The sequence below is a fragment of the Suricata suricatta genome, chromosome 4, assembly GCF_006229205.1.
Source record: "Suricata suricatta isolate VVHF042 chromosome 4, meerkat_22Aug2017_6uvM2_HiC, whole genome shotgun sequence".
NCBI lineage: Eukaryota > Metazoa > Chordata > Mammalia > Carnivora > Herpestidae > Suricata > Suricata suricatta.
Window position 1 is genome coordinate 35,440,078 of NC_043703.1, and position 24,702 is coordinate 35,464,779.

Here is a 24,702-nt window from a genome sequence, read left to right on the forward strand (position 1 = left end):
TGCAGCCCGCGCCCTGCTGGCCTCCCCCGCCGGCTGGTCCATCCACTCCCGCGCCAGCTCAGGTCTCTCTGCCTTCTTGCGTCAAGCATGTCAGGCTCTGGGCGAAAAGACTTCGATGTGAAGCACATCCTGCGACTCCGCTGGAAACTCTTCAGCCACCCGTCGCCAGCCCCCGGCGGCCCGGCGGGGGGCGGCTGCCTGCAACAGGACGGCAGCGGCAGCTTCGAGCACTGGGGCCCCAGTCAGAGCCGCCTGCTCAAAAGCCAAGAGAAGGGCAGCGCGAGCACTTTCTGGAAGAAGCCTTCCTCTTCTTCCTCCTCTCCTTCGTCTTCCTCCCCTTCGTCTTCCTCCTCTTCCTTTAGTCCACTGAATGGCACCCTGCTGCCAGTGGCCACAAGGTTGCAGCAAGGGGCACCCGGGCAGGGCACCCAACAGCCAGCCAGGACTCTCTTCTACGTGGAGTCTCTAGAGGAGGAGGAGGTGCCAGGCATGGACTTTCCTGGAGCACACGATAAAGGGCTGGTCCTGCAAGAGCTCAAAGTGGAGCCGGCCAGCTCGAGCCAGGCAACAGGTGAAGGATGTGGACACAGGTACAGTAAGTCCCCGTGGGGAGTCCAAGCATCTCCCAGTTTCCACTGGTTGCCCTTCTCCCCTGTGTGCTTTGGTAGTTCCTAAGTCTAAAACGTTGCAGGTTGAAAATTGTGATTGAGAGAAGCCAGCTTGGTTTTTATAACCCAAGTTGTCATCTCACTGAAAGTTTGCTCATCAATTTCTACAGGCTCATTCATATGGTTTTGCTTTTTGCAAGTTTTCAGAGTTGTCATCACAAGTCGAATATATATGCATTTTGGCAAATCTTTCAGTGGCGTGGTTCTTATATTTCTGGGATGATGGTGTTCTTCTGTCACCTTCTGTCATTGTATCACATCAGTATTCCCGTTACCAGATGTGAGGTGAAACTCGCTTTAAACTCCAGTCAGAAGGGTCTCATGTACTGGCCTAGAAATGGACTTAGCGTGTTATGTAGGACCCCTGTGTCTTGAATCTGTATACCAAGGCTAGTGAGGTGGGTGAAAAGACGCCACTGGACAGCGGCATTTTCTCTTTCTCTCTCTCTTTTTTTATTCTTCCATGAAATACAGTATTGTTATTCTGTATCCTAGCTTCCCTTTTCATCTTACTGTGTGTTTACTTTTCCCTTATTCAGACTCTTAGAATTACACTGTTGCTGAGCCCCTTTGCATTCAGCTGTTCTGATTTGTTGGCTTGGGATGGGATCTTTAGGTAGTAGGTCAACATTTATATTTTGTATATTTCCAGTATTAGATTCTTTTAGTAGAGTTCTACTTTCAAGACTTATAGAAAATCTTCAGACACATAAAACTTCTGAGTTTTACATTTTTAAAGAATGGACTCATTATTCATTACTAGTTTGGGCATATAGTGAGGATATGAAAGGATTTGCATTTAAATTTATATGATGTCAGGATACATTATTGAAGGGCCATAGGAAACATAGGAAAATGATAATGAATATGCTTATAAAATTTAATTACCTCTCAACAACAAATTAGAAAGAGAACTTTTTAAACTTGTTGATTGAATCACCTTCTTATGCAGTTTATTAAGTCACAAAAGGAAAGCACAAAATAATACCGCAGGTGCGCTTTAATGATGTTGACAAATGTGAAATTAAAGATATTAAAAAATATCAATATAACTTGCAATTATATGGATTATATGGAAGAATCTTGGACATAAACTAATATGTGAAGACATTTAATACAATGTAATAGCATTAAAGAGGGCGAAGTTTTTATAATCTTCAAGTATGACAAAGTTTTTTCCATATATGGCAGACCTAAATATTAGTTTCTTATCCACTTAAGTAAGATATTTTACCAAAATGATTGTAACTTTGGATACCATTAATACCATAAAGTAATTTGATTTCTGTATTTACTAGTTATTATAGTTTTAGGCCATTTTTTGAATAAACTATGTTGACCTTTCCTCCTTTAGTATAGAAAATTAAAAAAACACTTTTTTTTAAATTTTTAGAAATCACAAGCATTTAGCAATTCATCTGATATGTTTAAAAGAAAACAAATTAAGTTAAATATTTACTAATTACTACTTTATTTAAACTGATATTTTTGTGACTAAAAGACTATAAAATAGATTATTTTTTTCAATTCTGTGAAGTCTTAAAATCAGCTTAAAATGTGTAACCTTCTGGAAATATTATTTTTAATAATTTTTAAAATTTGTTTTATAACAAATACACTTTTAAGTAAATGAGACATATTTGTGATGAGTAATTTCTGAAGATTTTCATATAAGTTGTAGAATTGGAAAATACTAATCGAATATTAACCTAATAAATTATAATAAATAAAAAAATTTAAAAAAAAACAAAAGTCATAACCAATTGCTCAGTTAGGGACCAAACGCCCATCAGATGTAACATCTGGACCCTCACTTGTGGATAGATATCATTTTTACTCACAAAGAGTTGAACATGAAAAGCATTCTGAATATAAGCAAGTCTCACCAAAATGATCTCTGCTATTGGAATGAGACTTTCCTATGAGTTCTTGCATGTTTAAAATATTAAAAATTAGGTCTAAGTTTATTTTAAAAATTGTATTAAGGCTTAAATTGTTTATATAAATTTGAAGTTCTTACTGGACAAATCAGTTAGCACTGGTAGTGTGGATTTCATGAGTTCCTAAACCTTCAAAGAGCATTGGTTGTGTGCTCATGATCAATTAAAACCATGCTACCAGACTTGATAGTCATGTATAGCTACTGCATATATATTATAATTATATATATGTGAATTTCATAATGTGATAAGAATAGGGTTCGCTTCTCAGAAAAGACAGCATCTCCAAAGTTCTGAATACAAAATAATATATAAAATAATCAGTAATGTGTATTTACTTTTGTTTCTATCTTAGTACATGCAGGGGATCTACATAGTAATTATAATGATCAATGAGTACATAAACTACGTAAACCCAACATGATCATTTTGATCACTTGAGTTTTTATTATATAACCATACTGTGATGTCCCATCTGACATTCAGCATCTTGTTTTACCAGTTCTGACTTCCATGCTAAATTAATCTTCATGTATGAAACAAGAGTCGGCCCATTTCTTTTCTCTCCTTTTTCTGATCTTCTCTTTATTCATTTGGTTTCATGCTAGTTAGGAAAATTGTTTGAAACAAGTAAAAGTCACTCAGTTGGTTTAACTTGTTCAAACAGCTACTGGGAGATGTTCAGGGGAAAACTGCCAATAAACTCAGAATTCTGGGAAGTCAAACTATAATGAAGTTGAAACATAAAGGCACCAGGAAGACACTGGTAAACTAATTTATTGCCTGAACCCAGATTTTCTCTTGTTCCACCTTACGAGGCATACATAAAGACATCTCAGTATTCTAATACTTTAACCATTACACCAATAAGAATTCTAACTAATGGTAAAAGGTTCCTAATCGATGTGATTAGTCATTTATTTTCTCTACTTAGTTGTGAACTTAGTTGTTGTAAAGTGTGTTATCTCCTAGCTATTCAGATTATCATGCATTTTTGGTGTCAATATTTTTTTCAAAAATTCTACAGGTAGTAATCTAGGGAACCAAAGAGAAATATTTATATTCTCACAGTTTGTAGTCATGCAAGTGGGAAAGGAGATGTCATGGCCAACTGCCTGCTTTTTAGTGTTCTCAGCTCTCATGGAATGCAGTCATCTGATTCCATGGTTTCAGCTGCGGTCCACAACCTGTACCTCCAAATTTGTATTTCAAAATTCGGACCTCCCCCTGACCTCTGTTTTCACATACCAGCCTCTCTGCTTGACCTCTTTTGTGGATCTCACAGACACAATATAAATACAACATGTACAAAACGGAGCTCATCAATGTCCCCCACTCTCTTGCTTAGTTTCCTTCTTTATCTCAGAGAACAGTTTCCATGCATTAGGTTATACAGGCCAAAAATTCAGGGTCATATTTGCCAACATTCTCTTCTCTTTCATGAAACCCTGTCACTTTTTCTTCAAAAATTATCTTCCTCTCTCTGTTCCATGTCACTCCATCTCCATTGTCTGCTCCTAATTCCAAAATACTGTCCCCTTTTAACTCAACTTCTACCACTGCCATTTGTATCGTCCTCCATCATTAACTTTGCCACCCATAATTTATTCTCTGATTGTGGAGTGAATGAAAATTATAAAATGAGAACATGAACTATTTTGCCACATCCTGGCTCTCCTTTTCTTTTTCTTCTTCTTTTTTTTTTCCTTTTTCTTAATGCATTTCCACCACCCTCTGACCACAATCCATATTCTGCACGATGGACGGTGGATGATCTGTCTCTTGTCTGGTATCAAGGTCCTTCCCTCATCAACCTTCCCCTTACTCTCCGTCTTCCAGACTCAATGTCCTCCCTTAACATTTTTCTCGATCTTTGGTCCTCACACACTTGTTTTCTTCCCTTTTATATAGGCTCTCCTTCCCTCAACCCACCATTTTCTGAGATCATTCCCCTGTATCGAGATATCCTGATTAAGAGCTTTGTGCATTTCTCAAAGAAGCATTCGTTGATCCCCTAGGCAAGTTAATTCAAATTTTTAAAAATTTATTACATCTCCTCATTTCATGATCTTGGAGTAACTAACTGCTCTCTACTTTTTCTTCAATTTCTAATCGCTGCCTGTAACTATACATTAATATCTATGTTGTTTTTATTGTTTAATCTCTAACAAAAAATTGCCCTGGAGCACCTGGGTAGCTCAGTCAATTAAGAGATTTAAGCTTCTGACTTCAGCTCAGGTCATAATCTCATGGTTGGCGAGTTCAAGCCCCATGTAGGGCTCTGTGCTGACAGCTTGAACCAGAAAGCCTGCTTCAGATTCTGTATCTCCCTCCGTCTCTCTCTGTGCCCCTCTCCCCTCTCTAGAATAAATAAACATTAAAAAATTTTTTAATTGCCCAGTGGACAGACTATTTCCATTTTACTCATTATTTTGTCCCTATCAAAGAGCATGTAGTTACTCAATAAATACTGTTAAGTGAATAAATACTTGTCATACTCATAATGAGTGACATTGATTAAGAACTTCCTACTTGCCAGATAGCATGTTGAATATTTATATTGTACAACTTAATATTCAGAACAGTCCGTTGATTCTGGCACAATTATGTATCCCTTAGGTATAATGATTACATAGATGAGAAGACTGAGGTATAGACAGCTAATTAATGTGTCCAGAATCAGACTTGTATGTAGTCCAGCTGCACTTTCAATTCTTGCTTTCTGACTGCAGACATCATATTCCAGGCTGCTTGGCCAACTCTCCTTTCCTTTTGCTTAAACAAGCAAACAGAACAGAAGAAAAGAGACTACATCTAAGGTTATGCTGAAGCAGTTTTCAAATTCCCTTGGTTGCAATCATGCTCTGTTTTAATGTTTAAATAGTCTTTTAAAACTAATAGCAATGGGTGGGGTGCCTGGGTGGCTTAGTCAGTTAGACCTCCAACTTTGGCTCAGGTCATGATCTCACAGTTCATGGGTTTAAGCCCCATGACAGGCTCTGTGTTGAGAACTCAGGGCCTGGAGTCTGCTTCAGCTCTATGTCTCCGTCTCTCTGTACCCCTCCACCACTTGTGCTGTTTTTCTCTCTCAAAAATAAATATTGAAAAAACTAAACTGAATAAAATAAATAAAATAATAATAGTGATGGGTAATGCCTATTAAGGTTCAAAGAGGACATCTTAGCCCAAATTAGAAAACACTCAATTTTTTCCTGAAATATCGATATTCTGTCCACTTTACTTTATAATTAAACAACACAATGAGTAAATAACTTAGACTGGGAAAACTAACTTAATTTTTGAATCCAAAAGAGAGCCTTATGCCTTCATCAAAAGGAAGAAGCAACTTTAAAACTGGTTAGAGTCTCTCTCTTCAGGAAAGGAGTTCTCAAACTTTGCTTTTATGGAACACTAAAATGAAATTATGTTCGTATTTTTCTTGTAACCCCATTTCATAGTGAAAAAGAGTATGGAGTGATTTTACTCAAATATGTCTTCTTGGCTAACTTATCCCAGGCCAGAGTATTATGCAGCCTACTATTATTTAAACCAGAAGTAGCAGCAGATCATACCTTGTTTGGGGAGATCCTCTTTTACTTATTTTAGGATGGATTTATCAATATTATTTGTTATTTTATAAAGAAACCCACAATTCCCAGATGCTCTCCCTTCTGAGCAAGATTGCTTCAGGGAAACTAAGAAGATCATAAACATGAGACCACGTGGTTGAATTTGTGGGTATCCAAAACTCCAGAGCCATTGGAGAGAAAGATGTGAACAAAAGTGCAGAATGAAACAAATACAACAAATGTACAAACAAACAAAACTTCATGCTAATTGAAGGACCATTTTCTGTTTTTTGTTGATGAATTTCTAATGAATACCTTGTAAACCATACTAATAACCTCTTTAAGGTACGGTGATTTAAAATAATCTGAAAATAATCCGTATCCAACCAAAATCAGCATTTGGCAAATATAGAATATAACATTGATCAGTTATTTGTTTTTGTTGGTTTATTTTTTCTAAGCCTCAAAAGAATTTGTTTATCTGGGGGATAATATACTTCTAACCATTACTTAGATGATGTGTTTCTAAGTCATGTTTCATTATTTTTGACAAAGAACTCTTAAGGACTTTACAGAAAACTGAGATCTGCAGCATATTTTAGAGTTTTGAGTTTATGAACATGAAAATGTGCAGCATTTTAAAGAGAGTCTCCAAGTAACGAGACTCTACTGATTTTATTTCACCATCTAAAATAACCACAGATATTTTTGTAGTAGTTGTAAAACAAATGCTATGAAATTTACATACTAGTTTGGGCCAAATAATAATTTACCTTTCTACATTTAAAATAATGTTATTCAAAACTTTGAGTACAACATCTGATATAGACACTGATAATCTGAGTTGATTTAAAGATTTGAAGCTTTTGTAAGTCAGGTGTAAGTAAAAGAACTCAAAACAACAACAAAGAAACCTGTTGCACCATATAAGTTTTAGGCTGACTACTTTGCTGACTTTCCTGGCCAGATTTTAAGAACAGATTGATGTTAAGTGTTTGTGAAAGCTTAACATAGGTTTTCCTGACCAGAGAGAAATGTGTGCTATAATTTAGGATCCCAAGATATATCTGTTTTGAATAGAAAGCCAATGAAGTAGATCAGTTTGATGATCATGTCACAGGAATGGTACTTTTTGAAATAATAATAATAATAAAGAGTGGAATCAGTTGATATTAATTCTAAATTTGGTCTTTCCCATTCCTTTGGTGGTTTTAATCTAACTCAGATGACTGATTCCCATAGGAAATCTTTCATTTTGAGTTTCCATCATAATTGTTTGTGACTCTGTGTCCAGCCCACATTTTTCTTTAGTGATATTGATTGACATTTGTTCAGGTAACTCAGCATTTTCATCTTGACTAAAATATGGTGGAATGACTTAAATTATGAGATCAGAAAACTGCCTGGCTAAGACAGAGTAACAGGGACTGGACTCACCTTCTCACCTAGAAAAACAACAAAGAACAAAGTAGGGAAAGAAGGAAAAGAAAGAAAGAAAATAAATAAAGGCAAAAATAAATGAAGAAAGAAAGGAGAAAAGGGAGGGGGATAAGGAAGGGAGGGAGGAAAGGAGGAAGGAATGAAGGAAGGAAAAAATGAAGGAAGGTAAGAAGGAAGGGAGGGGACATATGAAACATTTTTCAAGACACGGGATATCAGATACTGAAAGAGAGTGATTCCTGAGATGTGAAAAGCAAAGGAAATGACCCTGGGATTGTCCCAGCTTCCTGCCTTGAGAGAAATTCGAGGCATTGATGCAGGGGAAACGAAGAGAAGTGTGATAACCACCTGGGATTGAAGAGAGAGAGCAGAGTGTCCAAGGAGCCCAAGTCAGTGAGATCTCACAGGACAGAGTGTCATAGAAAAGACCTGCATGGAGAGAAATCTCCAGGTATCTGAGGCGGGGCCCTTTGAATATTTGGCAGATCAATATTCAGTAGAATAATGATAGGTATATGTGTTTAAGAAACAACCCAAGTCTTGGGAAAGAACTATATCAGAATTAGAGGGAATAACACATTATTCTATTTATACTTTGAATAGAAATTTGATTCTAACTTGCCTTGAATCATTTATTGGAGTCAATAACTCTTTGAGTATTAGAGGGAATAACACCTAACAATAGGAATGGAATGATTCATGGAATTAGATAAATTATTTGGAGGAATGTTATATTAGTAATAGGAAATGACTAGCCCTAGAATAAATGCTGCCATGATTCTGCTTAACAAATCTTAATGTCAAGATCCAAAAGTATCCAACGGTTTCCAAGTAATGTTAAATGTGCCTTGGAACAAAGTTGAAGAATAATTAATATATTCAGAATTATTTAATACCAAACAAGGTAAATTTTGTAATGTCAGACATCCAGTTAAAGATTACTAGGCAATGAAGAATTAAGAAAAATATGAACCATAATGAGGAGCAAAATAATCATTAAAACTGCTCAAAACTGTAGCAGACAAGGTCATTAATACAGTTAAACCATATTTCATATACTCAAGTAGCTAAGTAGGGTCATGATAGACAGGAAAATATTAACATCAGACTTCAGTAATGCCAGAGATTTTATACACATAACACACACACACACACACACACACACACAGTATATATGCATACCCCAGGTATATATATATGGGATGAGATTAATGGTAGAGCACAGATTGCAGAAAAACATGGTAACAGGTGGAACAGGAAACGAAAACCACCAAAAATAATAAATACATAGGTAAAATTAAGATTAGTATTTATTATATACGTCTGGAACATTTTAAAGATATATGATGGTTAAACAAACAAAAATATTATGAGAGTTTTTTTTAATCTTTGTATAAGATAAATATATGATAACAATAGCATGAAGATAAATGTATGATAACAATAGCATGAAGATAAATGTATGATAACAATAGCATGAAGATAAATGTATGATAACAATAGCATGAAGGCTGGTAGGGGACCTGGAACAGCTGGAAGTCTCAGTCTTAAACATCTGTCTCTGGATTTTGGCTCAGGTGGTGATCTCATGGTTTACTGAGTTCCAGCCCCACGTGGGGCTCTGTGCACTGACCACTCGGAGCCTGCTTTGGATCTTCCCTCTCTCCCTCTTTCTCTGTCCCTCCCCGCTCATGCTCTCTCTGTCTCTCTCAAAATAAAGTCATAAACTTTAAAAAAAAGACTGGAGGGAGAAATGAAAGTACAGTATTATAGGGTTTTTCTACTAAATGTGGAATGGTATATATTATTTGAAGATAGTCTCAGAAATATATTACAAATCGTAAATCCATCACCAAGGTAATGAAACAGTGATAAATAACTAGTAAGCCAAAAAAGAAGATATAATACTCTCATAAAATTATTTAATTAATCTAAAAATGAGGAAATGGGAATAAAGATGGGACAATTAGAAAATGCACAGCACATTGTTAGTCTGAAACCTGACTGTATCCATAGTTACATTAAAAGCAGCACCTCTATGCATCTTTAATTAAAATGAAGGTTGTTTAAAAAGCCAGATCTAAGTATATTCTGCTTACAAGAAATACACTTAAAAATAAACACAAATATTGGTTAAAAGGAAAAAGAAAAAAAGATATAGCATGCTAAGATTAATCAAAAGAAAGCTGAAATGGATATATTCATACTAGACAAAATATATCTCAGAACAAAGAATATTAATCTGATGACAGCCATTAAAAACCTGCTGCTAACATCTTAATGTTGAAAGATGAAATGAGTTTCCTCTAAGATCTGGAGCAAAATGAGAATTTCTCCTCTTACCCCTTTTCTTAAACATTGTATTGGAGATGCTAGTTATTTCAGTAAAGAAACAAAAAGAAATAAAGGGCATCTATACTGGCAGGTAAGAAATAAAGTAGTTTTATTTGTATAAGAATTGATCATCTATGTAAAAATGAAAAACATTTGCAGGCATATTATTTATTAAAAAATGTATGTGAATCTGCAAAACATATAATGGCATTTTTAAGGTGGCAGGATATAGAGTGAACATACAAAAATCAAATGTATTTCTAAATACTATCAAGAGAAAACTAGAAATTGGATATAAAAAATAATATATTTCATAGTAATATCAATAAAGTTTGAAATAACTAATAATAAATATGTCCAAAAATATGAAAGACTCATACACCAAAAACATAAAGCTGCTCTGATAGAAATTAAAGACCTAAATAATGGAAAGATATACTATATTCATGGATCAGAAAAATTACCATTACTAAGATGTCAATTCTTTTCCAACTCATCTGTAGATTATACATATCCCCCAAGAAAAATTTCTGCATTTTTTGTTCAAATTGACAGATTTATTCTAAAATTGATTGAAAATATGAAGGACCTAGAATAAACGAAACAACTTTGAAATAAATGAACATATTTGAAAACTAACACTTCCTGATTTCCAGATTTGTTATAAAGGTACAGACACTGTGGCATCAGTATCACAATATAAATAAGCAGGCAATGAGTAAATAATTCTGAGAACAGCCATATAATGAAATACATTATGCCATTTTAAAAAAAAGAATAAACTGATCACCAAATAGCATGACTGAATGAAAAAAATGTTAGGTTGAGCCAAAGAAATTAATTATGTGGTATATTTCTCCATTATAAGTCAGATAAACTTATTCATTGTATTGATTATACATACTCTGAATAGAAATTTGATTTTAACTTGCCTTGAATCATTTATTGGAGTCAATTACCTCTTTGAGCTTGCTACATGGCCTATGAAGTCATCTGTTGACATTTTCTGGAACTTGATAATGAAATATTCACACTGAATCCTTTGCGACCTTCCTCTTGGCATCAGATCAAAAAGAAAAGAAGGATAAATAGTTTTATAGTAAGTGTTCAGCATAGAAAGTTCAGAAGACCTTGCCTTATGACCACAAGGGACTTTGTATTGTGAATCAGTAGAAACATTTCCATTGCCAGTACTAGTGGAGCGACAATACTACCATGAACTTTACCTTAATGATTCAAATGGAATGAGCTATGCGCTGTCCTCTTCTCTGACACCTCTTTGGATTTTACCAGATGACTTGAACATCCCACTAGACCTGTTTTCCCACAGAGAAAAAAAAAAGGGGGGGCTCATTATTTACTTCTTCTTGTTGTCCTAATAAATATAAAATATTTACATATCATTATTCTCCTTAACAGCAGCCCATGACTTTTAAATAGATTTCTTATCAAATACTTTTTCAATTGTAAAGTTAAATTTGTTTTAGTACAAGCCCCTAAAAGACACAATTTAAAAAGACAGAGACAGATCTTTTCTAAATGTAAATTTTCTTTTTTCTTTCCCCAGATCAATATTCCTATTTGAAATCTTAAAGCTAAAGACTCCCTTTAGCTTTATCTGTTCTCACTTTTATATTCTATCTTTGCCTCATACCAAATGTTTCTCTTACTTAGTATGGTGAATATTTTAATTCTTGTTCTTCAATAAACTCCAGAAAAATCTTTGGTCTTTATAACATCACAGATTAAAAGATATGCATGGTGTATAAATACTGACAATTTGGTATGACATATATTTCTGTAAGGCAATATTGTTTGCCTTCAAATATATATCGACCTCCACAGTTGCATGTTACAACAGGAAGGAAACTGGATTTGGCATTAGAAAACCTTAGTTTTAGAGTAAACTCTGCTTGTTTAGGAAAATGTCACTGTTGCCACTTAAATCGCTTTTATCTCATTTTGGCATTAGACTATGGTGGGAGAGGGCAAGAAATACATCATATCTAAAGGTCTTTAGCCTTGCCACCACCAAAGAAGACAGTGGATCTTTACCTATATTTAATTCAGCTTGACTTCTAGTAAAGCCCTGTGAATTAGGTTGCACTTTCACTACTTAAGATATGAGGTAAGCTCTATTTTGAACACGTAAGGTATATTCTGAGCCAAATGTACTCCAAGGAAGACACTAAATTTTTCTTCACTTAATGAAGACTATTTTAAATCAGTTTGGACTAGTTTAAATCAGTCTGGAAATTCACTTCCAGACAATATGCTGGGTTCCTGAGATACAAAGAAGTATAAAAACTAGTAAAAAACTAGTAATAGACTAAGTAATTTTAGAAATTTAACTACTATACTAAATATATCTTAAAAGAGATTTTTAAAAGTACAGAAAAAGAAGGCTTCAGAAAGGTCTTAATAAAGTTCAGAGCAGAATCAGCATGTGCAGTTGGTAATTAGAAGAAGAAAATAGCAAATGAATTTGCATGCTTATGACTGGATTGAAACAGGATGTCGCTGGGGCTATGGATCATAATCAGAAAACAAGGGGCTTTTTAGGTCAGACTAAAGACTTTGGATTCTATGTATGGTGACCATGAATGAATCTGGTTGATGGGATTAAAACTTTATTGTTACAGTATTTGGGATGGACCAGAGAAAAGATAGGGGAAGCTGAAAGTGAAGAGCCAAGTTCAAAGGCTAAACCAATAGTCCTGGTGAAGAACTATTACTACGAAAAAGGGCAGAAGGAAAGAAAGCATTTAAAAAATGAAATGCTACAACTGCCAATTAAGTGAAGTTTAATTGTAAAAGAGGATGAGAGAAGAAGATTTACAATTCTGGACTGGCAAATGAATGTACATTTTTGTAGAGGTATGAAGTGGATAATGAAGAAGGGAGGAGGGAAGAGGATTTTTGTTTCGAATAATCTGAGTCCAGTAAGTAGCTGATGTAAATACTTTAATTTTTGTCTTAGTCTTTGTGCAGTAGTTGTAGTGGGGTAAAAAAACATAAATTAAAATTTAGGAAAATATAGTTAGATAGTATGTAGGGTCTTAAGATTTCACATGAAGAATAGACCTGGATAATGAGAGCATCAAATATGTGGCCATGAGAAGGAGTTAGTAATTTGAGTTAAAGGTGTAGAATACAAGGACATATTATTTGATATGTCATCTATAGAAGACTGAATATGCCCAGGAATATGGTTGGATTTGAGGGATGTCAATGTCTTTAGTGATTAGAAGGCATAAAACAGCAATATGAGGCATATTAATACAAACAAGTCACTTGAGTCTGCAAAAGAGAAAGGACTTTGTTGCTTGAGAAAAATAGGCTCATAGGTGCACAAATATAGAGCTAGACATTTCCAGACACTAACTCCAGTTTCCATAAATGTGAAGAATGTGAATAACCTACCAATGAGAGGGGTGAAAGGGAAGCATAGTGATGTATAAAACACTTAGGAAAGAAGTGATGCAAGTTTCAGACTGAACCCAGCTGAGGCACAATTCCACACCCTTATGTGTATAAGGTTATGAAAGAACAGAATCACTAGTGAAGCTTGTATTTTGTTTGATGGTCAAGGATGGTAAGTAAGGGTTAAGAGCATTAGTGAGATTAATTGGATATAGTTCCATATAAACCAACGGTGAAAAGTTGGTAGATTTGAGTCTATTCAAACACTTTCAGAGAGGTTGTGGCTAATACATGTTTTGCCAAGCATTTGAGAGATTTTTTTCATGGGTAAGAGAGTGGGGTTGGGTGCTGTCGTTATGGTAAGCTATTGTCATGTGTGAGGCCCAAGGCAAAATGAAAATTATTAGTTATTAATAATTAAAATGTGAAAATTATTAGTTATTAATAATTAAAATGTATAAATGTCTGTTAAAAAATAAGAAGATTTAAAGACCAAGACACTAGAGCATAAAACCTTTCTGACCATAGGTCCCTGTCTGACTACATAGGTCCACACACATGAACCTGGTCTTGAATAGGATAGTGACCACAGAATATAAAAAGTTGGCATAATCTGTAAAGGGACCTATTTTACACAACACTGGGAATAAGATACATTTGGAAAGCCAAGAAATGGAAAATCATTTTCAGCATAAACAGCTACATCTTCAATGAGTTTCTTTATCTCTCTCTCTCTTTCTCTCTCTCTCTCTCTCTCTCTCTCTCTCTCACACACACACACAAATGGTCATATATAATTACAAAGCTCACAAAATACTAACTAAACTATGCCTTTTAATTTACTAATTTGAGGTGGTATATAACTTCCCCAAACAATATAACATTTCTGAAATATCCAACACATTATTACTATTGAAAGGAACACTATTGGAACCAAGAAGTTAATACCAAAAGCTTGTACCTCAGGAAACTTAAAAGTACCTATAGTCAGCTCTACTTCAAAATAGTTTCTCCATATTCACACCCATGTCTATAAATTTCAATGCTGAGTTGACATAGTAATAAAACGATTTCCTATTTTCTTTAGAAAAGAAAGAATTTATGGATAGTTTTATATTTCACTCACCTTTATCCAATTGTCTCCAAGTTGGAGAATTACATTGGTCCAGGAGCTAGTCAAGGGGAAGTATACCCAAGTGAACCAATGTAACATTATCAACCTATGTGAAAGGACATCAAAATAATGGATTCAATTGTGAAAAGCCAGTGATAGCCACAATCTCAGAAAACATTCTTCCTGTTATTTCTTATTGACCACAGCTATATTATGAAGTATAATTTTTCTTTTAAAAAGTATTACATAAAAAATAAATAAAAAACATTATATTTAAATATGTAGATAAATTTAACTGAATGTGTAAAAGTAAATTGGAAATTGCTTTGGACTTTCTTCAGACAGAGAAACTGGCAGTTAAAATTAGAAGAAAGGATGATACCTTTGAAATTACAAATGCATGATTTCTTGAAATAATTATAGAAGCTTTATGATAGAAAAGTTTAATCTCTCTAAAAAAGCAAACATATCTAAAATAGAAATTATTTCATTATACTTGTTTCTATTAAGTAAAAATGACTGAAATTTATGTATACAGGGTTAGAAATAATTAGGAATATTTCATTGCTGGTGGGAATGTAATTTGCTGTAGTGTGGGGGTGTAGAGAGAGCCATGGGACCATATCTATGGTATAAATCAATATAAAAGCCTTTTAATTCAGGAATACAAGTTTTGAGAACAAATCTTCAGAAATAAAAGCACTAAATATTGATGAACTCCCATGCTCCATGCTTGCTCATCAATAGAAGAATGAAAAAAAAATCATCTAATATTCATCATGTAAATCAAATTATATAAAATATATCCTATAAGATTATAGATGTAGGAAAAGAATAAATTATGTAGAATGTCTCAGATAACACTAGTGTTCAATGCATAAAGCAATTTGAGATATAAGTGTAAAAATAATGTGAGATATGATTACATTATGGTAAAATTAAAAACAAAAAATTTCCACATGCAAGTCTTTATATGTAAATTCCTTTGTAAGATCAGGGAATAGTATGGGTAAATCAAACACCACATTTTACATCTGTTATGTGAAGATTATGATTGTTTTCTATGTTAATGTGTTACATTCAACTGTATTGCTATTATTTAAATTAATAAGCTAAGAAAAAGTTGCATAAAAGTTAACTTATTAAATATTGACATTGAGAATGATGCAAAATAATGGGTGTCAAACTTTGGTAAATGCCTATTGGAGATGTTCAAGAAGAGTAATATTGCCATCTATTGGTCACTTATTCACATAGAAGCTACATGGTCCCTTGAAAACCATGAGAGATGATTAAGCAGTTAAAGCTATATAATACAGCAGATAAACAAGGACATCAAAGTATCCTAAGATACTAACACATTTCTAGGAAATTTTTTTTATATTCAGTTTTCACTATATTGTCAAAGTAATTATGACCTTATAAAATGAGTTTTGGAGTGTTCCTCCCTCCTTGATTTTTTGATGGTTCCTATATCTTTGTTGCACTTCAAATTTTGTTCATGAATTGTTTTCCTAATTGCATTTAGTTGGCTATATGTTCTTGTAGTTACTGAAGTCCTTTAAAAGGATTATCCTGAATTATTTGTCAGACAGTTCACAGATCTCTTTCTTTAGGTCTAGTTATTAGAGATTTATTAGTTTTCTTCGGTGATGTTGTATTCACCTGATTCTTTGTGATCCCTTATACTTTGTGTTGGTATCTGCATTTGAGTAAGTGATACATGCTTCCACACTTTTCAGGTTCACTTTTGAAGGAAAGATCTCCAGTTTACTCAGCTTGAAATTTTAGATCTATCAGCTGGTGTTGCCCACAGAGAGGCAGGACTTACTATAAAGTTCCTTAGTTTGGTGGGGTCCACTGCCCACGCATGCTCTGAGATTTGTGGCTGAGGTGGGAGTGGAGTGTGTTGGCGAGTGGCCACTGGCTGAGCTTCATTGTTGGATTAGCCTGCCGGTTGAGCTCTTAGTCCAGGGGGGCTGCTAGGTAATTTCCCTGGTTGGATAGGGCTCCTGATATTCTCTGTGGTCAGGTGGGGCTGCTAACTGGGCTCTGTACTCCTATCTGGGCAGGTTGGGTCACAGGCTGTGTTCTCCGACAGGGTGATCCTACTAGTGAGACTCTAGTTGCACAAGGCTGAAGTCTGAGCTCCACAATTGCTCATGATTAGGCTGGACCTCAGGCTGTACTCCTTGTCCAGAGGGTGCCACTGACTATGCTTCAATATTAGCTAGGGCCACAGGCTGGGCTTCACAATTAGGTAGGCCCTTGGCTATAGTGTGCTGTTATGTAAGGTTACTGTTTGGGCTCTCCTGTTGGATAGGGCCTTCAGTTGTATCCTGCAGTTGGGTGGGGCTGCAGACTGTGCTCCCTGTTTGAACAAGGTCTTGTCCAGGCTTTTGGTTGGGTAGGGCTGCATTCTATATTCCATGATTTAATGGACTACTATTTGGACAAGGCCTACTTAGATAAGGCCATAGGCTGTGTTCAACAATTAGGCAGGGCCATAGGCTGGGCTCTGCTACTGGGTGGGGTTGTAGGCTGGGCAGTACTGGATGATGGGCTCCCAGGCTGCCCAGGGTCACTGTTCAGGCTTCCTGGCTATGCAGGGTCAGTAGCTACTCTCAACAGCCACAGTGAACTGCTGGTTTGGTTCCTTGTGGTGTGTAGGATGGGCTCCAGGCCTGCCTGGAATCTATGATTAGGCCTGGTGGAGTGGGACTGGAGGCCATGTGTAGCAGTTGGGTGGGGCTAAAACTCTGCTCTTCTACCATGGCTGTAGAATGTGCTTAGCAGTTAGGTGGAGCTTTGAAAGTGGTTCCCTGCCCACCAGAGGCAAAGAATCGGGTTCATGGTCAGTACAGTCTCTTGTCTGGGAACTTAAATCAGTCAGAATGGCCAGCTGAGCTCCCTGCCCAGATGGGGCCACCAGCTCAGGTCTGTAGAAGGGCAGAACCAGTAGCTGGAATTTTTGTTTGGGTGCTGCTATTAAGCAGGGACTCAGTCTGCCAAGATCTGAGCACTGGTGGCTGTAAGCCCCAACCCTTCTTCTTTATCTCTATCTGTTCCCTGGTGATGGAGTACTCCTGGATTTCCCCTCATGATCCTTGGGCAAGGAGACCTGGATTTTTACCTGTGGCTCACTTTTCCCATGAGAAAACCTGGAGTGGTTCTCTTGGTGAAGTGCTCTGCTGGCCCAGGGCAAGAGTGATGACATTAAGGAGAAACTAATGAGGTTCTTCTCAGCTTTGTGGACCAAGAGGGAGTGACAGCCTTAACCCCAAATTCCAGGATTTTCACAATGGTGTTGTCTGTGTATAGTTGCTAGTTTGTCTTCTTATGAGGGAGACTAAAGTCAGTCAGGAGCAACCTATTTCAACATTTTCCTATCGTCACTCTCCCCATCTTTTGGAATATTCTCAAAATTTACTTAATTTTCCTCAAGAATATCAAAAGAGAATTAAGAGCTCTATCTCACAAAATGCAATAATTTCAATTACTTAAAATTATGTATAAGTATAATGCATGAGTATAACATTAAAAGCCTACCACCTATAATTCAAGTGAAATTTTGTATTAAAAATATCACACATGCAAGTTATACAAGGCAAATATATGGATTCTTGATTAGAAGGAAAGAATTGGCCTGCTATTCTTAGGTCTGTGTCCTGCTGAATTACATGAGGTTCCAAGTCTGCCTTACCTACCTCACATACAAATTTGAGTGAATTACGGCAGGGTATCTGAGGGCTCTTGGAGACTGATGCATTACACCATAGCATTTAAGCTAGCAGTGTTGAGAGCGTGGTCCATAATACCAGAGTTAATGAATCTAGATGAAAATGCTTACAGCATGTCACTTTCCCATCAGATCAGAATTTTTCCTAGGCTTTATTACTGACACATGTAATTTGCTAAAGAATTTTTATAAAGAACTTCATCAGTAAAGCATGTAACCTTGCAACCAGTATTACATATTAACCTGACAACATTCTCCACAGTGGTCCATTGGTTATGTTATAGAAAATAAAGAAAAAGATAAACAGCAAACAGACACTGGGCTCGCTTTAAACTAATTTTCTGTAAGTTTCTTTGAGTTTATGAAATACAATATCAAGATAACTTTTCAGAGTCTATAGAAGCAAGGTGTTTTAATTCTAACTCTAGGTTTATCTTCCAGAAGATCATCTTGCCCTGAAGCTAATAATTACAACCAGAGTATTCTCATTTAGCTAAAAGTTGCCTTAGTAATGCAGATTAAGTTTTGTCCTCACTCAGATTAGATAATCTGGACATTGATTCTCCTCTTTATTCCATTTCTTTCAGAAGAGACTGTATATTGGTAAATCTCTACTAATCATATCCCTCTCTTACTTAGAAAGTGGGGTCAAGTTATAACACCTAGAGCAAAGAACTTTTCCACTGCCTTGAGGTTTGCCTCTGTTATTTTTGTTTTTACGTCTACTTTTACCATAGCAACTGCTTTTCAGAACTCTTACAATTGAAAAATTGCTTGTTTTTCTTATTAAATACATGCCCTTGTCAGTTCCCCAAATAGAGCTGTTCTGAAAGATCATTTTGAATTTTCTCCCTAGGACACTATTGGAAAATTCTCAAAAAGTCCAATAATGCATGTTAATTACACTAGAAATGAATCGTCTTATTGAGAATGCCATTGCAATTCTAATATGAGAATTGCAGAAGAGCGTTTTCCCCCCAGTAACATACATGGCATTGGAATCAGGGGGTCCTTTACATGGCCTGAGAAATAGGATGTAATCTAACTCCAAATCCCTATTGGTCTGCTCTGACCTGTGGAATCTAGACCATATTCTTTCTGTCCTCCTGGGAGCCTCCAATTGATTATATTTCCCCCTTTTATCTTACTACTGTCTTTTGATTAGAAAATTTCACTCATCTTAACCTATAATAAGAGAGAGCAACAAGCCAGGTTGTAATTGCTCTCCTTAAGCCTCTCTTAAAGTAAGCATAAAATCATATTGCATTTTTAAAGGACATTGCTGCTGGCAACAAAAAGAAGAGAGAGAGAAGTGACTTGGCATGAAAAGAAAGTTACAAATTTGGCATGATGCCTCAAAACAACAACAACAACAAAAATCCTAACCATATTCTTGATAGAACCAACTTCATGTACATGTGATCTGCTAGTCTCTTGGGACCCCATGCTTAGGAGGGTCCCATATTTGGTTTAATAATCTACCCTCTCCCTCTTAAAAGTTCTAATAATGTTGAATTGCTTCCCACACTTACATTTTTCATTGAATCCCACACTCACTTCATCAATTCTTAATAGTCCTGAATATAAGTAGAATGAGTTTTTCCCTTCCTCAGATCTTAAATATCTTTAACTTTACTCTTGAGAATTCTGCCAATCACTGTAAAAAAAAGCTGTTTTGAATTATTGCAGTAAGCTCTCTCATAAGAAGTCCCAAAGTTCCAGGATCATCCCAAATTTCACTTAGATCCTGATACTATTGATTACGTTGAAGAGGTCAATGACTGAAGCAGTACTTACTAATCACTCTTTAGGGTTTAATCACTCTTAGGGTTGACTATCAACACTATCTCAGAGTCCTTGAAACAGTAGCTTGAAAGGTAAGTTATCTAGGCATTGACATAGGAAATGACTAATTTTTAATTTTTTTAATGTTTATATTTGAGAGAGAGAGAGAGAGAGAGAGAGAGAGAGAGAGAGAGAGAGAGAGAGAGAGAGAAACTCCAAAGAAGCTCTAGGCTCAGAGCCCAATGTAGGCCTAAACTCACCAGCCACAAGGTCATGACCTAAGCCAAAGTTGGATGTCCAACCAACTGAACCACCCAGGAGCCTCAGGAAAAGGCTATTTTTAGTAGCACTGGGGATAGGTAGAGAATATGGCCACTAAGACTTATTCATCTCCTTTCCCACTTCTTTTACTATTGACTCTCTTGGCTAACTCAGCATGTAAGTGAGTTGAGAGACAGGTATAACTCTTTATTTTGTTTGGAGCAGTATAAAAGGAAAACCAGATAAGCAGGTAGAAAAAAAATTGGCAGTTATGTGTTCCAATGAAAACGTCAGAGGAAAGAGTGATGGAGACCAAAAGGATGTTCTAAACTCACTTAAGTAGCTAAGGAATATATTCAAGTTACCACATAAAAATGACAGTCTCCAGTTTTCTCCCAAATAAGTCAAAGTACACTCAGAGTGAGTACAATGGCTTCTTCTGCTTTAAATGGAAAACCTAAATGTGGGGTCTTGTACCTTGATTCTAAACTTTTTGAGCACAGTCTACCCGACAGTTTTCTGACATGTGAGAGTGTGAATTTTATTTTAGTCTACATGAGTCTAATAATTTTACTGGGTGAACTATTTCCTTTTTTCCAAGCAGCCCCATTTTCCCAAATTCAATCCAGTCAGCGATGATTGAGGCAGTATAATCCTATATCAAAAAAATTTAGAGAATTGCATTGCATTTCTTTAACATAAATCTTAGACAAATTTCTAGAAGTTCTAAAATGACCTATCTGCCTTGTATAAGAGGGCTCATTTCCACATAATATCTTGTTTAAAGAATCCAATTTTCTCATGTGAGAAAGAAGTACTGGTAATTTAAAATAAAATTAGTTCTCATGACTGGTAAAATTAAACACAGCATTTTACTATGGTTTAGTAAAATATGTAATTCCACAATCAGATATGCATATTATCCTCAAATATCATTATAGAAATTCATCTTAATTATTCAAGCATATTAACTAACCTTATATACATATGATCTTAATAAAGTGTGTATGCCAGTTTACTGTATGAACTTCAGTTCCAATTGTCACATAGCTTTTATAACAGCTTTCATACTCTGCCCTTTAATTCCCCCAAGGATGAATCAATCCATTTGTGGCAAAGCTATTTGAGTATGATATAATTAGTTCAAAATATTGTGAGAAAATAGTCATAAAATATTCTGTCAAAGAAGGCTAATGTCTAATACAAACTTAAATTTGAAAAAAAACTTTAAAATCTAACAAATTAATACCTCCCCACACATATTTTCTGTGTCAAACATTTTTTCTGATTTTCTTTTTATAGTAGGACAGATATTTCAAGATATCAAGAAAAAAAGTTGAAAAAAAATAAGATATTGCTGCTCCTTTAAGAATGTTTTTTATACCTATAGTGCCTAGAAATACTTAGATTTTACACCTCTATTTTTTTATTTATTTGAAGGTAAGCATCTATAGTTATTTAAATAACCTAAGCCTTCAGTACCAGTCCATTTCATTTGGTGTTTGTGGAGGTATTATGGCAGAGACTGTGTGCACTCTTGTGGACCTCAATAAGGAAATCACTATCACCCACAGGCTTAAGAACATCCAGAATTAACACAAGAATAGGAGCATAGCTAAGATGTTGACAAACAGTTCTGGTGTAAAGTTCAGGGCAAAACGGGATATAATAATAGCAGGTAGCTACGATTCAGGAGATGGATCACAGAACGGCCGTGGAACAGTGACTCTTCTGGACTCCCCATTTCCCCCTTGCTGTTCTCCTATGATTGTTTACTGTCATATATAGGGAGTGTTTCAGGTAGGTACTTTGTCTTTACTTTCACAGACCCACAAATGAAGAGGAGTACTGCAGTAGTAACTGTAGTTAATGAACTACACACAGGAATCTCCTCTGCTTGTGGACTTAATTTAAATGATGAGATTTGGGGACTTCAAGTTGACACTATAACAGGTTCTGACTCTTAAGAACCTGCAGAGAGGAGTAACTATATTTTCTGTGTAGGAGGGACATGCATCATTGGGGGTCAGAGGGTGAATAGTCACAGATAGAAGTAAAAGGAAAGGGTTATCATGTCCACAGCCTGTATAATCTCTGCTTGAGCTCCTGTCCGCACTCTGTATAGTCTCTTTGCTTAAGTGTGAATTGGATGTGTAACTTGCTCTTAACTACCATATGGCAAAACCATGGTATTTAACTCCTATGTTTAGGTTACATTATATTGCAAAGAAAATAGAATGATAGATCTAGATGCAGATATGACTCTACTTGGCAGCATATACAGTGTGGATTCTCTTTCATTGCTTAGGGGAAGTCTGATGCCATGTTGTAAGGGGACCAATAGAGAGATCCCCCTGGTATGGATCTGCTGATAGTCTCTAAGCAGCAAGGAATAGAATTTGGTCAGTCTGCAGAATAAGCTTGGAAGCAGATTCTTCTCCAGTTGAGCCTCCACATGGAAAAGCAGACAAGAAAACACCTAGACTGCAGCCTTGCGAGTCCTCCTTCTTGACCTAAGAAAACTAGGAGGTAATAAATGTGTATGGCTTTAAGCTGTTAACTGGTGGTGATATGCTATACAGCAATAGAAAATCAACCCACTGGTTGTGCCAGTTACCCAGAGCTAAAGTATTCTCCAGGATATGGGACTTAGAGTTTTAAATCTGAGACATCCCTGAGCAAACTGGAACCAATTGGTTATTCTAAACCTTCCTTATTATTTTTTATTGGCTCTGATGTGAATTTTAAAGGATACTAGGTATAATTTTAAGATTTCAACACAACTATTTTTTATGAATGTACTTTGCAGTATTTCTGAAAAAGGAAGTCCTGGATTATATTAAAATAACATAAACATATGACACCCCTAAGAATCATATTAAAGGAAACAATGATCTGTCAAAGTGCCTGAACAATTACCAGTTGAACAAATCATGGTTGAACAAAATTAGTTTAAAAACAGTTGTATTTCTACATACTACTGGCAATCTGAAACTGATATTTAAAAACAATACAATTTACAATGGCATCAAAAATAATCAAGGGTTGAGGAATACATCTAATGAAAGATGTGCAAGTCATCTACAATGAAACATACAAAATATTTTTGAGAGAAGCTCACTAAGATCTAAAAAAATAGAAAAATATTCACTTTGTATAGATTGGAAGCCTTACTATTGTGAGTATGTCCATTCTACTAAACCGTAACTATAGATTTAATGGAATTGGAATCCAAGCCCCAGATACTTTGTTGACAAAATCGACAAGCTAGTTTAAAATCTGTGTGGAAATGCAAAGTGATTATATCAAATAATCATCACAAGTTTTAAAAAGATGAACAGATTCAGGGTCTATACTTCCTGATTTTAAGGCTTAACATAAAACTATAGTAGTCAGGACAATATAGCACTGGTGTACAAAATAGATAGAGCTAACAGATTAATAGAACAGAATAGAGAATCAAGACATAGACTGTCTTATATTTATGTTCAATCAATATCCAATCAAATTTCTGAGATGATACAATGAGGAAATAAAAGTTTTTTAAATAAATTATGCTTAGAGTAATAAAAATTTTTATTGGGCAAACCAAACCTCAACTTCTACCACATTCCCTACATAAGACTTAATTTCACATGGATCACAGACATAAATGCAAAAACTAGAACCATAAATCTTCTATAAGAAAGTGTATACATATTTTAACATAAATATAGGCAAATATATTTTAGAGGGGAATCAAAAACCATTGATCTTGAAAGAAGGAAAGTAATAAATTGGATTTAATCAGAACTTCAAATATCTACTAATCAAAAGATACTATTAGTAAATATATAACCCAAAACAGTGGGAAAAATGATTTTTCAAGGAACTATTTTGGTTAATAAAAATGTTCTATATTTTATATTGGAGTATGACTTACAGTGCTATATATAATTGTCAAAAGAAAAAACTTACAAGTAGACAATGAACTATGAAGGCACAAAATTCACCAGTAAGAAGATAGAAATATTTAACTAAATGAAATGTAAATTTAAAAAAAATTTAATGTTTATATTTGAGAGAGAGAGATAGAATGCAAGCATGGGAGGGGCAGAGATTGAGAAAGACACAGAGTCCAAAGCAGTCTCCAGGTTCTGAGACATCAACATAGAGCCTGACATGGAGCTCGAACCCACTGTGAAATCATGGCCTGAGCTGAAGTCACACGCTTAACTGACTGAGCCACCCAGGTGCCCCAAAATATAAAACTCTTAATGGCCAAAAATATCCAACTAAAAGGCAACTGAAAACAATGATCTGTAAAACTCATTTTGTGCTGATAACTGTAGGAAAATGGGTATGTAATATATGGACATATAATAATATGCAAACTAAAATGGTGATCAAATACAAGAATTTTGTTCAAACTTGGTAATAATTTATGAAA

General features: G+C 35.4%; 1 protein-coding gene across 2 annotated transcripts in view; it reads left to right on the forward strand.

Moving 5' to 3' along the window:
* The first annotated feature begins 87 nt into the window (after positions 1-87).
* KLHL1 (kelch like family member 1) overlaps positions 88-24,702 on the forward strand; it is a 336,973-nt gene continuing 312,358 nt past the window's right edge. For both annotated transcript variants that reach the window (XM_029938429.1, XM_029938430.1), the window contains exon 1: positions 88-590. In XM_029938429.1, coding sequence (XP_029794289.1) covers positions 88-590 — 503 coding nt within the window. The remainder of the gene's footprint in view (positions 591-24,702) is intronic.